The 15369-nt window shown below is 40.1% G+C and overlaps 1 protein-coding gene across 1 annotated transcript in view; it reads left to right on the forward strand.

The window, feature by feature from the left end:
- adam12b (ADAM metallopeptidase domain 12b) overlaps positions 1-15369 on the forward strand; it is a gene marked incomplete at its 5' end in the record, with an annotated part of 85165 nt that overhangs the window by 59507 nt on the left and 10289 nt on the right. Inside the window, 9 exons of the mRNA XM_083922372.1 lie at positions 1860-2037; positions 5792-5881; positions 6876-7071; positions 7188-7296; positions 7726-7924; positions 10198-10275; positions 12132-12240; positions 12510-12696; positions 13140-13242. Coding sequence (XP_083778498.1) covers positions 1860-2037; positions 5792-5881; positions 6876-7071; positions 7188-7296; positions 7726-7924; positions 10198-10275; positions 12132-12240; positions 12510-12696; positions 13140-13242 — 1249 coding nt within the window. The remainder of the gene's footprint in view (positions 1-1859; positions 2038-5791; positions 5882-6875; positions 7072-7187; positions 7297-7725; positions 7925-10197; positions 10276-12131; positions 12241-12509; positions 12697-13139; positions 13243-15369) is intronic.

A 15369-nucleotide genomic window follows, 5' to 3' on the forward strand; every position in this document is an offset into this window, starting at 1 on the left:
CCTGTTGCGTTTGAAGACCCCAGTCAGTCCATCACTGCATAAGTACGTGTATGACATGTTTCTGTCTGAAGTCAAGCTTTTCAAGTGTTCGATGCCAGCTGCCTCTCTCTATTCCATGTCTGCCAATCTTATCTGCTAGCTGTTGCTCCTTGTCACCCCATATCCTCCCCATCCTTCTTTTGAAGCTAGACTTAGTCCTGTTAGGTCTGTGTGGGCTCTGAAATGCTCATTTTACAACCTAGTCTGCTTTTTTGTCCTTTTGTGAGGCTGCTCTTGTTTGTCAGCTATCATGCGGCACAAGGTCGAGGGGTGGTTATGTTCATCTCATACACTGTTTTGTAGTACTGAATGTCATGTGGCTTTTGTTTCATACTGCCAGTGTGTTACTAAGGTCGAAGCAGGACACAGTCCTTAGAGGAGGTTAAGCCCCGGGACGGGTATAGAAACGTTCAAATGAAGGAGCCACACTGCAGTACAGTTTAAAGTTACATCATTCATTCAGTGTGATGAATAAATGCCAAATAAATAACTCTAGATATTGTAATAAAAAATATTATTCATAAATATCTGCTATTTGTAACTCCAAATAGCCTATAGCTATTGATGTATGGGACAACAAGTCCCTGGACACATACACAGTTGAATTTCTTCTCTGTCTTTTTTCCTATATGCAGCCTTGGGTTGAAAATCTGATTATAGATCTGTTGTTGTTTTTTTTATATAGCTTCAAAACTTTCTATACTATCTAATGTGGAAATTGTTACGTTTTGAAATAGGTGGTGTTGAAAAGTACTGTAGTGTCCAATCCTTTGACAACCTTACATTTTAGTCATTTTGCTTCCATGATTTCATTCCACCCTTTCTGTCTCTTTGTGGCCATTGTGTGCATCTTGCTATTAACATTCTACCCTCGATTTGTGTTTAAATTTACATTGTGCCACAACTGGCTACCCTTCTGGCTCCACCCCTGGTAACAGTGTTGGGGCCATTTTCATGTCAGGTCCATGACTTCATTCCATTCTTTCCTTTCTTCATAGATGCATCCATCCATCCTTTTGTCCATGCCTGATTGTCATTTGGTCATTTTGCATATTCAATCCGTGTAATTCAGTTTCTTTTCCCTACTTATCTACATATTATTTTTGTTTTTCACCATCCATCTCTCTCTCCCTATTTATTTCTGGTCCTTGGTTCCTAGACTTGCAGAAACTCACTCTAGCAGGAAGGCCATTCCCCCAGGCTTCACAGCTGTTATTGGCATATCCACAGTTTCATCTTTGAAAGTCGTAACATTTTATCGTTTTCAATACGAAATCCAATTTATTTCCTCACTAAATTAGGCATTAGTCAGCCCTACAGGTAAGCGATACCAGGGAATGAAATTAATGTGTTAGAAATGATATGGTTTTGGTCTTGCTATTTTATCAAGGTTTCACATACACACATGTACTCTCACACACAAATCACCCACATCCAACATACCCCTCCTCAAACTCTTCCCTCCAGTGAGTTGCCTAAATTGTCCTGGTGGTGCTAGAATATGCCTCTTGAAAATGCTGCTGCCAGAGAAAATGTTTTTCTGGTCTGTATTGAGTAGGGCTGAAATCTTTTGAACTGGAGCTCATATAGTTCGATGTCAGCAGACTATTAAATTTGTGTGAAAGGAGATTTCAAAATAGGAGATTGAACAAAGGTTCTAGTGAAAGCTCTGCCCGTATTCTGGCTCAGCACAATGATTGATGAGTCCACTCCAGGTCATTTTGGTTTCTTGGCAGATTTGTGAAACTTTTTCATCAAATATTGTCATGTGTCTTCATTCCTTCATGTCCTTTACCCTTATTTTCTCATTCTTATTGTAGGTATCCATTTCCAACCGTGTTCAGTACATGCAGTAAGAAGGATCTTGCTGCCAGTCTGGAGAAAGGCGTGGGCATGTGTTTGGACAATATGCCAGAGGTCAAGGTGCTCTACGGTGGCCAGAAGTGCGGCAACGGATACGTAGAAGAGGGAGAAGAATGTGACTGTGGGGAGCCAGAGGTAAGGTGGACTCCAGAGTCCTTCATCCTGACCTGCTTCAGTGGAGTGGATCAGTCTCCAATACTGTGGTCATACTGGGCAGCCCAGTATGTGAGAAAGAAAATGTTTTTGATAGACAAACAAGTTAAAACACAAAAGCAGGTCAGAAAATTAATTTCAAGTCTTTGGTGAATTAAGATTTAGTGAAGTGTAGTTAATGGGATTCAGAAAAAGTCTATAGGTGGTCCTATCCCCAAATTATCCAAACAACAGGTCGGATTTTTTAGAAGATTCTTAAGTATCCTGCCCGGTCAAATCAATATATTAATACTGAAATGAAAGGAAAGACCGTGTCGAAAGTCAGACCAAGCACTTTTCTAACTTTCTACTCCCCTTACAAAGCCCATTGTCCAAAGAAAACAACAGTAACAGTGATGTAAGCAATCATCCAGAACCACTGAACGTCTCAACTCGCTGCCTTAGACCCCACAACAAACTTCAAGTTACACTCTGTTGACATTGACGTTGTGTTTGCGGTTTAAAAGTTTTGAGAGGAAAAAAAAGCCCTAAAGCACAGCAAATCACTAAGGCCTCCAATATAAGTGTTTTATTCACATCACACCTTCCCTCCCTCTCCCACATCTGTTGAACAGTGTTCTGACAGGTTGCCATGTTGATGTCATGTCCTTGTACAACGCCCATTAATCAAATCACTGTCCAACTGTGTGACAAAGGAAACAAACAAAAATGGTATCAGGTCAAGGCTGAAATGAGCTTTCTTTGGCTTTTTCAACCAAACAACTGGGCACGCTCTGATGCATGTATCCACCCACACATACTTTGTTTCTGGCTCACACACACTGCAGGGCCTCTTAGGAAGTGAAGTGAGAATCACATGTGGGAATCATAATACTTAGTTGCAGAGACAGGGCAGCTGTGTGGAGATTTGATGGTGAAGTTATCTATGTATCCACACTCAACATCTCTGGATTTCCTCAAGAGTTATAGGTATTGAAAAAAATGTAGAAAAATGGCCCTCACAATTCTTCAAAGTGCTCATTTGTCCATCTAAAGCCCATGCATGTTTATTCAATTTATGATTAAATAAAACAGAGGGAAAACATGAAATCCTCTCATTTATGAAGCTGAAACCACTGAATCTTTGTTATTGATGCTCGAACAACTTTTATTAAACTTTTGACTGCGTAATTTCATGTTTCAGTTCTACATCTGACAGTTGATTATCTACTTCTCAAATCTGAATAATTTTGAAAACCTTATCAAATATAATAAGGTTTAGCTTTTTAAAATTTGCAGGTAACTAAAGCTATGAATAACTCAAAAGATTTTGATCATCATCAGAGCCAAATTTTAGTGGCAACCTAATTAATATTCACAACTGTAGCTACAACCTAAAAATGAAATCCGCAGAAGACATGAAATATTGATTAAATATGTATCTGAAAGATTGGAATTAGTTGTTGCCTACTGAATTTTACACCTTATTTTTCACAAGCTGTTTACTCAGAATACTAAGGTCATGGTGCGGTGCTAAGCGTAAAATATTGATATGATACACATAAAAGTTTAAGTAGGTGATCTTGCTCAGGTTGACATGATGCGATCAGCAAAATCATTTTTACAGAGAAGAGTCTTTACTCTGTTGGTTTGTTTTGCAACAAACACACACTTGAAGTCAAAGTGTGGTCTTACAGAGTGATGTTTCTTTCCCCCTACAAATGATCTTTGTTGAATAATTGATACCGGCTTGCTGTGAGGACATACAGCACCAGCAACAGAAGTTTCATTCTAGCAACGAATTAATGTTAATTATCTACACTGGATATGATAAGTCATGTTTGTCATTGTAGCCAATTTAAAGGCTCACCAGCTACAGTAAAACCAGCCTGCTAACTATTGAAATAGACCAGGGGAGAGAAAAGACTTAAAAAAGCTCTTTACCTATGGACAAAAAACCATCAGTATCTGTTTTTTGTCTTTGTGGGAAAGGTTACAATCTCAATTCATTCCTGGGACAGATAACTCTGCCGTAATCATGGCTATATACCAGCTCCAGCTCAAGTCATGGATGAATAAAAAGAACTGAACACAACGTTTGAGGCGGAGCCCCATTCATTCCTATGAAAGATGCTCCGTGGAGCATGAAGCCAGCCAACCAAAAGTTCAACTATCACTAAAAATACCTGGATGATTGGCACTGCTTCCGCAGACTTCCTCCAACCTAAACGGCTACTTCCGGTTTAGCAATCCAGCTAACTTGAATGGCAATTAAATGATTTAGTCATGCAGCTTTTCTAGACTTTTCAGGTGTTATCGGACTGGATGGATCAAATTCTAAGGGTGAAACAAGTCTTTTTGCTGGGGTTCTCAGCTAGAAAAATGTATCCCTTGAATTACGGGCATCTTTTTCACCATGCAAATCAATGGGGAAAAGTATTTTTGTACCCACTGCACTTCCTGGGGGCTTCACTTGGATCTGCTGTGATGAAAACATGACAAGCCGATATCCGCCCGTTTTTCAGAGCATTACTATGACGCACGTTGCCTTTGTTGGTAAATTACGTCCATCTCTGCCCAAGCAGCAAGTTTGAGAAATCAGACCAGATCCAAAGTGGAAAAAGACAAATTTTTTGTGTCGGCGCTTAAGTTTTTGTAATTTTTCTGAACTCTTTAAACCGAGTCAACAATGCATTTGATTATTTAGTTAAGTGTTATGAAAATGTGCTCCATCATTCAAGGCAACTGTAAGTAGTGTGTTAGTGGAGTCATTGTGTTTGACCACCAACAAACCAATTGTATGATATACGATTGCCAACTCCATTTCTGCCAACTTGCCCCTCCATAACCTCCATAATGTCACCACAAACAGCCTGCTTGTTTTATCTGCCAGCCCACTTAGACCGAGAGATGAAAGTAACCTTTTCTCTCCTCTTTAAACAAAAGACTTATATCAGGGCCAAGAGGTAAACAGCCAGAGTCATAAAACCGCACATCAACTGAAAATTAGACGTCCAACAAGCCAGCTGCCTCCAGTTCCCAGCTTTCAACACAGCTTGTCATTACCTTAAAGCCCCACAAGCGAAACATCGAGAGAAGATAGATGATAGTGGGGGTTGTTTTCTGTGTGATAGTGTGATGCGTGACACTACTTGGACAAGAAAGCGGATGTCTTTTGGCCTCCAATAAAAGCTAAATGTTGCAACACCTTCCCTGAAGTCTTTTCCAGCATCACTCCCATTTTCGTTGTCTCCTCATGTGTCCTCTTCCTTCCAGACGGTTTTTGCCAGCAGCCAGTTAATCTTGTCATTGTGGTGGAGTGGTCACAATCTTTCGCCTCTAAAGGGCTTTCAGAGCCCACTCCTGTCCACAGGTCCCTAATAGTCAACTCTGCCATATCTTTTCCACTATCTAAGATCTTAACACACAATCTCCCCAACCCCTACAGCCAATTTCCAATCCATCCCATCTTTTGCGCCTCTGCTTCACCGCTCCCACTTTTTTGACTCAACATGGGTCATCGCATTAAACACACTCCTCTTTACGTAAGTCCAAAGGTCTCCGGAATTCCCAAATCCAGAACATATGAGCCTAAGTTAATATTTCTTCATTCAAAGGTCTCCATGTCACAGTAAGTAAGGCGAGACTCCCCAGACAGGAAGTACACTCCCTTTAACTGGAAGTCTTGAGAGCAACTCCTGAGCAATGGTCAGGTCCACATTTTGTTAACTTTTTTGTTTTCATTCCCTTATCCCAGGAATGTATGAATCCTTGCTGCAATGCCACCACATGCACCCTCAAGGGAGATGCCGTTTGCGCCCATGGACAGTGTTGTGAAGACTGCAGGGTAAGACTTGCATACCTGCATGCATTCTCTTTCCACTTCAGACCTCCATTTTCCCATTGTAAATGCTCTTCTGCCATTCTCATAGCTAAAAAAGTTCTGAAATTGTATTGCCATTGATTGATAGAACCCCATGCCGTAGGTGTTTTTGCTGTATATGTGTGTATGTATACATACATGAGAATGATATTTTATTTTTTAATCTCATATTTGAGTAGGCCCTCCAGTCACTTTTCAATTAAAATCACATGCTGGGTCAGATCTAGTAATGTCTCCTTACACTTCCCACAAGTCTCAAGTCTGAATAAACATGAAGGCCAACCCAGTACCAGGTTCAGTATGCAGAGAGATACTGTATTATATGTGCAGTCTATAAAAATGTGGTTTCGCGATTATACTTTTTTTCCACCTCTTGTGGAGCTATGAAAAAGAGGAAAATCAACCTTCGATCACAAAAATCATGGTAAATCAAATGTTCCTTGGTTATCCATGTTAATTGATAACAGTATAAATTTCGAGGAAAACACTTAGCATAAAGGAAAAAGGAAGAAAATTTGAATCAACCTAAGATCTTCTCGTAAGTCTCTAAAATCATTTTTAAGTGCTTATATTTAATGGATCCACATAATGTTATTATGCAGAAATGCTAAACTAAAATTACATAAAAGTTAAACATTATTTACCTTTTCTAATCAAAATGCGCACTGTATGCAAGGCGTATGCTAGGTTTTATGTTTTATAAATAAAATAACGTATTTTTTGCATTCACACATTCATTAATTTCCACATTTGTATGTACATAAACATTTGGTGTAGAAACTATACACCAAATATCCCACAAGCGTTACTGCTCTGTTTGTTTGTGTCTTGTCATGTTTTAATGAAGGCATAACGGAACACTTTACCAAAAGCACTGACTTTAACTGACAGATAAAATCAGCAATTCTGCAGATTCTGTCTGAAAGGGCTTACTGTACTTTCCTGTTTGTGTTCACAGCTGAAACCAGCTGGCACCCTGTGTCGAGAGTCCAGTAACTCCTGTGACCTGCCAGAGTTTTGTACTGGTGCCAACCCTCACTGCCCATCCAACGTTTATCTGCATGATGGGCACGCCTGCCACAGCGTTGATGGCTACTGCTACAACGGCATCTGTCAGACGCATGAGCAACAATGCATCACCCTGTGGGGACCTGGTAAATAAATGGCTACTAATAAGTGGGACTGTGTACATCATCTTCACTTTTATAAGGGAAATCTTTCACTTCATTGTGGTGACTAGATTTTGTATCATGCTTGTCTTTATGTGCAGGAGCCAAACCTGCCCCTGGGATCTGCTTTGAGCGAGTCAACTCCGCAGGGGATCCTTACGGGAATTGTGGGAAGGACTCCAAAGGCTCCTTTGCCAAATGTAATGCGAGGTAAGACTCTGCAGCTGTACTGATGTGGTAAAGGTACAGAGAAAATACTGTGCAAAACACAACTGATTAGCTTAAGTGGTGTCATTATCAATCTTCATTATGTTGTGGAATCCGACATGTGATCTTCAAACCAAAGTTTACATGGGTGAAAAAATTTATTTTGAGGAAGATAACAGCTAATTGTAGTCTACGAAAGTGTCATGGTATTCCTGTAAGCTAATTGTTCTAAAGATCTTCTCCCTTTGGGTGAGTTCTGGAATCAAGATCTTTGTTAACGACCAAAGGACTGAAGCACTGCAGATCTCTTCAGCAGCCTTTCATCTGTCTCTTCAGTTACTTATCTGTGCCTGTGATTAAAACTCCTGATTAAGTCTTTCAATGTTTGTGTGCATGGATGTGTGTATCTGTTTGTGTGTGTGTTGTATGTAGGGATGCAAAGTGTGGTAAAATTCAGTGCCAGGGAGGAGCTAACCGGCCGGTGATCGGGACAAACGCTGTTTCCATTGAGACCAACATCCCGCTACAAGAGGGAGGGCGTATCCTGTGTCGAGGAACGCACGTTTATCTGGGCGATGACATGCCTGATCCTGGGCTGGTTCTGGCTGGTACAAAGTGTGGAGATGGCACAGTGAGTGATCGGTTTATCATTTAATTGTAAAGAGACATTTTAATGTTTAATTTTTTTGTTAAGTAGCGCAGTCAATGCCCAAGACTTATGATTCAACATTAAGTCTCATGCACAGGTGTTTATAATAGGGATGGGAGTGAGTAATCAAATCTTAACCATTGCCATCATAAGGGAACTCTATCTACATCTGTCTCTTTATATACAATGCAGAGCTGTGCAGTGCAACGCACATTTTATTTCACAAACCTAATAAATATGTTGTAGGAGCCAAATAAGGTAAGACCAGAGGAGTCTTGGAGGTAATGCGTCTGCACTTGCGTGTCTGTATGTGTGGGGCAGGAAGGAGAGTTAGGGAAATGTTATGTAAAGTGACACCACCAACTCGTTGTTTATTAAACATGTTGGTAGTCAGCTGGCGCACAGGAAATTTAGCTATTTTTCAGAGGCATATTTTAGGTCTTGTTCCACGCATTAGATGCATATTTAACGGATTCAGTGTGAACAGAATGTGGATGTGTCGCTTGCTGTTAGGACACAGAAGATGCATTCTAATTATAGATTTCCCTCTTTGTATTCATGTGAATACTCCTGGAAAACATTACTCTTACCCATCCCTAGTTAAATAAAGCAATACTAATTCACATGTGACCTAGCATTATACGTATAGACCAGAAATGTATAAGCCTCTGTCATCCACAGGGGATCCCCGCTAAAATGTACAAGTTCTTTTTATAAATTTTGGTGTTAGCTTATTGTTTATTGCCCTAACCATAGCATGCAGCTATTGTATTTGTTCTGTTGAGACCTAAAAAGGCAGATAACTGTATTAGCATATTGTAGTATTCCTTTAGGTGCTGAGTAAAGAGTACTGCAGGACAGAGCCAAGGCAGAGATTGCCCTTCCTAAAGAAAAGGGCTAATAAAGTTAACTCCTGAGGGAGTCCAGTGATCCAACATCATGCTAATGCTCATGCCGGACAAGACTCTAATGGCAACCAGTTATTTTATTAGGTGTGCCTCTCAACTTTTCTCTTTCTATGTGCTGCCTTCAAAATCTCTCACACCACGCCAGTGACATCAGAGCCCTTTTCTGCCAAGAAAGAGGCAGAAAAAGAGCTTTGGGCTGGAGAACTTGTCCCTTTTAATTGTCTCTCCAGATGAGAATAAAAAATCTGTTCTCAGTTCTGCATTAATAGCAAACTGGTTGTGAGAGCATATGATATGGGTCTCATATTTATATCAATAAGAAAATAAATAAACATAATTTTTTCAAGCAACTCTATAGCACCAGTAGCTTTTGGAAGTTAGCTTCCCCTCCAGAACCTTTAGTAATGCAAAATGCCAACTTTTCCCCTTATTTGCAGTGTTCACTGGCCTCTATACTCTCCTTCTGGTTCCAGGTGAAATGTTGTGAACGTGCATTAATAGCGAAGCAGTTAAGAGTTCTCTGATGGATGAGTCTCCCACAAACCAGCCCTTCTGGTTCCCCCAATGGAAATTAAAAAAAATCCAGTTGTGGAAGACATTGTGCTTTCTCACCATTTCCTGTAAAGCAGAAAATGTTACACAAGTTTTGACACATGGGGCCCAGACCAGTCAAAGCCGCTTTCCAGGTAGCCATGGTGTTTTCTCAGTAGTTGCCAGGACCCTCACAGCTGCAGATTTAGCCTGCATGGGCCAACTTGTCTAGCTATATACTTAGTAACCAAACTAACAGTGAGAGGTCACAGTCCTACAAGTCATAAGCTTTTTCAGTTACCTTAAGGGACTTGCCCTTAGTGCTTATAGGCCTTTGAACTTTCTCCTGGCTGTTGACTCTGCAAAATGTGAGTGAACTCCACACATTATCTGGACATGTTATTAGCCTCAAGGGGGGTCTTTGTATGACAAAGACTCACGCTGTTCTTCACAGAAAGGATTTTGTTTATTTTTCCTGTTTGGCGGCAAACGGCTCATACACCAATGGCAATTTGAGGAAGATGAGAGCTCAAAAACTGCCTTGCGGGAACCAGGCCTTATTTTCTGCATGAATGTAACAGCTGGCTTTTGCCAATTTGATGTTTTAGTTCCTTCTAAAGGATACACAGCATACTGTGCCTTTTGTATCTTCAATTCATGAATAGGGATGGGCATTTCAAGCCAAAATATTCAGCATTCACTGGTAACTATTCGACCATTCTTTTGTCACATGTCTTCTTAGTTTTGTGTTCATCTTAATTGGCTCTCCAATTCTATACCTCGTAAAATGACTTAATGATACTTTCCCCTTTATAGGTGTGCCTGAATCGCCAGTGCCAGAATGTCAGTGTCTTCGGTGTGCATGAGTGCTCTGGGAAATGCAGTGGACGTGGGGTGAGTTCAAAGTAACTACTAGCTCAATACTTAGTGTTAAATTATACACTTTAGCCTGTGAAACAGTACGACATCTCTGGGAGGAGTCTGTATTTATATATTGAATCACTTGTTGACCAACGGAGCAAAATTAAGTCTTACTGCCCTTTAATTGCACATTGTAGCAGAGCAACAGTATATTTATAGTGCAGCCTGTAAGCTATGGCAGATGCTCCGGTTCTGTACAATCAATCTACATTGTCCCACTGAGGTTAAATCAATCCCATTTAACAGCATCATTTACCGTCTACTAAAGGTGTTTTCCATCATCTTCCAGCTATACAGTAAGAGAAGATAGAGGGAGACACCACTATAGTAGTTCAGTTGCAGTATAAGAGTAGCACTTCCTGCCAAAAACTGCTAATTTCTCTCTCTTAGTATTTCCCATGACTAATTCAGCAGGCAGTGTTTTTATCTTATCTCATCTTTGTTGTTTAGTTTTTAGAATCAAAAAGTCACCACTACAGTAGCCTGGAATCTTAATTGTGGATTATGGTAGTTTATCTTGTAAGTGACCTAACAACCCTGAACCAAATGTAACCATCCATAGAAAATAACACTGTTGCACTCAACAACAAATTGGCTCGCTGCAAAAACAACAATCAAATAGAAAATACTTTGCAAGACAATTGAAAGCACAGAGAAATTGGTTTTGAATTAAGAGTGTGAACTTGAGCTGCACCTTGACCCTTCAGAAATATCTGCCAAATCAAATCCGTCTGTCACACAGTATGAGACCTGGCTGGATATATAATATAGTGATTATCTGAATTTACCGTCAGCGTTTTAAAGAACATTGTTTGCCTGCTATTCAACTCACTTTATCTTGTGGGGCATGAATTGACTGTATTCAGATACATTGGTATCTATTTCTGTTGATTTTGTATACTTATATGCCCGTATAAAAATCTTTAACAAATAAATAGATCCAAATTTAAAGTGTCATCTTTACTGATGAATCAAATAGTATGACTAACTAAATATAGAGACAGTAAGTGTGCATCCAATGCAGTCAGTGTCTGAATGTAGTTCCGTCTTAATTTACCATTTCAAATTTATGTCCTCAGACGTAGTGAATTACTTTTACAAATAAGAATATAACAGATAATCTGTCTCTGTTAAACTATTTTGTGTATGCATCTTCAGCTCAACAGGATTTTAAGGAACTAGGTGCCTTCACTTATTTCACATTTCATGTGTCCTGAATGTCAATTTAGGAGAGACAAATAATGTTATTACAAAATCCAGAGATTGTGTTCGCTTTGCTGTTGAAATATTTCCATCCAGACACATAAAATCATACCTCCCTCTGAGCTCCCTAAGTGCCTCTTAACCCTGTCAACCACTGCAAAGGAGTGTTCGTGGCCTGGAAGCAGGCAAGGCACTTGACTGCACGTCCATGCTCAATGTAAATCCCCGACAGCTGCACAATTCCCTCTGCACCTCCCTCCCTCCTCCACACTCCCTCCAACTGACAATTGGACTGTGTTACCTAGCTAGGGAATCCTGCTGGATCAAACCTCTGCACTGGAAACCCGAGGCTCTATGGAATGGACATGTTTTATCTATTATGAAACTCAGTACGCACACATGCAGAGCCAGTGTCCTCTTATATAGAAAGTCACTTGGAATAATGGCATGAGAGATGTTTATGTATGAAAAATAGACCAATTTCCTTTTCATCTTGTCATCTGGGCATAGACCAATACGTAATTGCAGCTGGTAGGAATACAAATACATTTTGATACTATTAAATGCAGGAGAAAAGGAGTATTGCTGTTGCATGTAATAATACAGAAAAACTACCTTGTTTGCAGGTGTGCAACAACAAGAAGAACTGCCACTGTGAAGCACACTGGGCCCCTCCGTTCTGTGAGAAAGCGGGCTTCGGTGGGAGCATTGACAGCGGGCCAATGAGACTGGCAGGTAGTGTGGACAATTCCATTTCTATCCTCACTCATCCAGACATCTCTTTCTTTCAGTACTGGATTGATGTGTGGTCTGGACTGGAGTGTAACTTTACTATAACAACACGACATCCATTCCACTCAGCAATACATTACATTGTGTTCAGTCTGTAGCTTTAAAGGAGAAATAAAATGAATTTTAGTCCTTAAATATGAATCACAAAATGTTGCTGACCGTGGCCTAGATATAACAGTCTTTGCATTATGTCCTGTCATTCTGTGCTGTAGATGTGCGTGTGTGTGTATTAATGTGTGTGTTGTCATATATGGCATCAGCTGACAGTGTGGTCATTACTGTGGCAATACTGGTTACCCTGGTCAGTCTTCTGGTAACGACCGTCATCATCTTTCTGAAGAGGAAGACTCTGCTGCGCTTCCTCTTCACCAATAAGAAGAGCACATTGGAGAAACTCAGGTAACATGTCACTAACAGTGATGTTTGAGTGTGGCTCAGTCACAACGTTTGGCAAATAACATACTGGTAAATGCTTGTGTGTGTGTAGAAAACTTTCAAAGGTCCAGAATGAACTTAATCTGAAACTGTCCTTATTCATATGAGAAATATTTTTAAACATCTGTATATGTTTGGGATTATACACCATAAGTGAATATACTAACTATAAATACAACTTAAAATGTATAAGCTCACACAAACTTGGCCTTTAAACCTTGAAAACATGGTATTTAAGTATTTCTTTAACATCACAATCTGACTCAAATGTTGCTAAGTATGATTTCTTATTGATCTGACTTTTTAAAAACAGGCCTATATTTTCAGTTATGAACTTTCAAACATTAAAAAAAAAAAGGTAAAAACCCTACAGAATGGACCTTTAAGTTCTCATGTTCTGTGTATAGATCTATGGAGGCCAACAGGCCAACCAGCCCCATCAGGTCCATGTACAGGCCCACTCCACAGCGCAAGCCTCCACCCAAACCCTCTGGAGCCAACATTTATAAGGTTAGTCACTCCCTACAATAAATCTGTAACGGCATTAATCATTGTGTATTGGCGTATACTGTATGTTTGTACAGACCCGCATGCTTCCTATATTTCTGTTTGTGTGCTCATTTCTGTCGCGGCCTATTTGATTTGATTTCTTTTGTAATCACACTCTATTAGATCCTTTTACTAAACTCTAAGCTTCAATTTAGATTTGTCATGCTCCCAGGCTTGTTGGCAAAACAAGATGCAGAATAATTGATTCAGCCTCTCTTTCTCTATCTCTCTCTATCTCTCTCTCTCTCTCTCTCTCTCTCTCTCTCTCTCTCTCTCTCTCTCTCTCTATCTATCTCTCTCTCTCTCTGAGAAATATTAATTACGGGTCTTTTGTTAACAGGAGGAAGCGAAACTATAATTGAGAGATTTCTCCATGTAAAAGAGACTTAGGGTGTTGTTATTGAGCCTCCGCGATATTTGTTTATGATAAAAAGATATTTTAAAAAGATATTTTTGGGAGAAGGGCGCAACGTTGATTGATTCAGGTGGGGGAAGAAAGCAGGTTTTGATTTGCTTGTTGGGAATGATAACCACAGCTGGAGATTACTTTTCATTTATATGTGTGTGACAAAGCTGGGGCATTTATATTCATGAGTATGTGTGTTTGTGTGGATGTGATTTGTGTTTGCACTGTCCTGTATCTGCAGCAACTTTGCGTAGGGGTTCATCCAGTTCATGTTGAGTGGTATTCTGTCAACCAGAATGACTTTTTGAAACAGCCTGTCCATTCTTATTATGGTGACCGCTTGAGCCACTCGCTGATGTCAGTCAGCATCTCTATTTAAATACATCTGCATTTTTTGTGTGTGTGTGTGTGCGTGTGTGTGTGTGTGTGTGTGTGTGTGTGTGTGTGTGTGTGTGTGTGTGTGTGTGTGTGTCTGTGTGTGTGTGTGTGTGTGTGTGTGTGTGTGGTGTGTGTGTGTGTGTGTGTGTGTGTGTGTGTGTGTGTGTGTGTGTGTGTGTGTGTGTGTGTGTGTGGAGCAGTTAAGTCCTTTTTCGCCATTTTAGGCGTTACTGGTTTGTTCCGGAGCGGAGAGGGAACAGCTGGTCAGAACATGTGGTCAGACTCTGGCTTTTAGAATTTCAGAACATCATATCTAATAATGTTGTTCTGCAGTTTTATGATGGATTCTGACACCAGCTATTTCGCACTAATATGAGCTTTATGACTAAGGTGGGGTTGTACTGGTTATGCCTCCACCACAATCATTACACTAGACCTGCGACTAATCATTATTTTCATGATGATTTAATGTGTTAGTTATTTGTTTCACTGATTGAAGTGAAAAAAACAGGTTAAATAGAGGTCTTCATGGGTCCAGACTTTTGGACCTGATATAAAACTTGTGGAAGACCTATCAGGACAAAACATGCATACATTTGTTTTGCACAGTAACGGTAAAGACACACCAAGAAGCACAATGTACTGCTCCCCGCAACCAGTTCATTTTTCTGCAGCTGGGAGGCATGTTCATGTGTTCCAGACGGCAAGACATTTTTTGTAACTGTACTGACTTTATGTGGATTCTCTGGCCACACTTTGCAAGTAAAAGTTACACTATCCCTAACTTTGAGTTTGGCCACACTTTTGCCACGGAATCAACATCCATATAATCCGAGAAAAGCAGAAATTGCTCACGTTTGAGAAACTCGAACGAGAAAAATCTGTGACATTTCGCAAAATTTAAACTCAAAATAGTTGCCCATTAGATTTCTGATTTCTGCTAATTGTTGCAGGTTTGAATCAGTTTGAATTATTTCTAGTTGCTGGTATTATGTACACTGTCTCACTGTCACATTGGCTTACTGGGACACTTGGATACAACAGAGATTGTTAATGTTACTGAGGCTATGGTCGGTAAATTTCTATGAAAAATACCTTTTGTTTTACTTTTTCATAAAATTGTCACTATATCTTGACAGGACTATAAGGTGATGAGTGATGTACCTCTGCTTCCACCTGCTTCTTTCTTTCTGCTTCTAATGACATCTCGACTGACAACCAATCAGAGCCGAGCAGTCTCTGACACAGTGTCAATGCCTGCATGGGAACTCAGATCAAACTGCGCAACTAGGCAGCGCTCATCA

Source organism: Echiichthys vipera (genome assembly GCF_963691815.1).
Source record: "Echiichthys vipera genome assembly, chromosome: 11".
NCBI lineage: Eukaryota > Metazoa > Chordata > Actinopteri > Perciformes > Trachinidae > Echiichthys > Echiichthys vipera.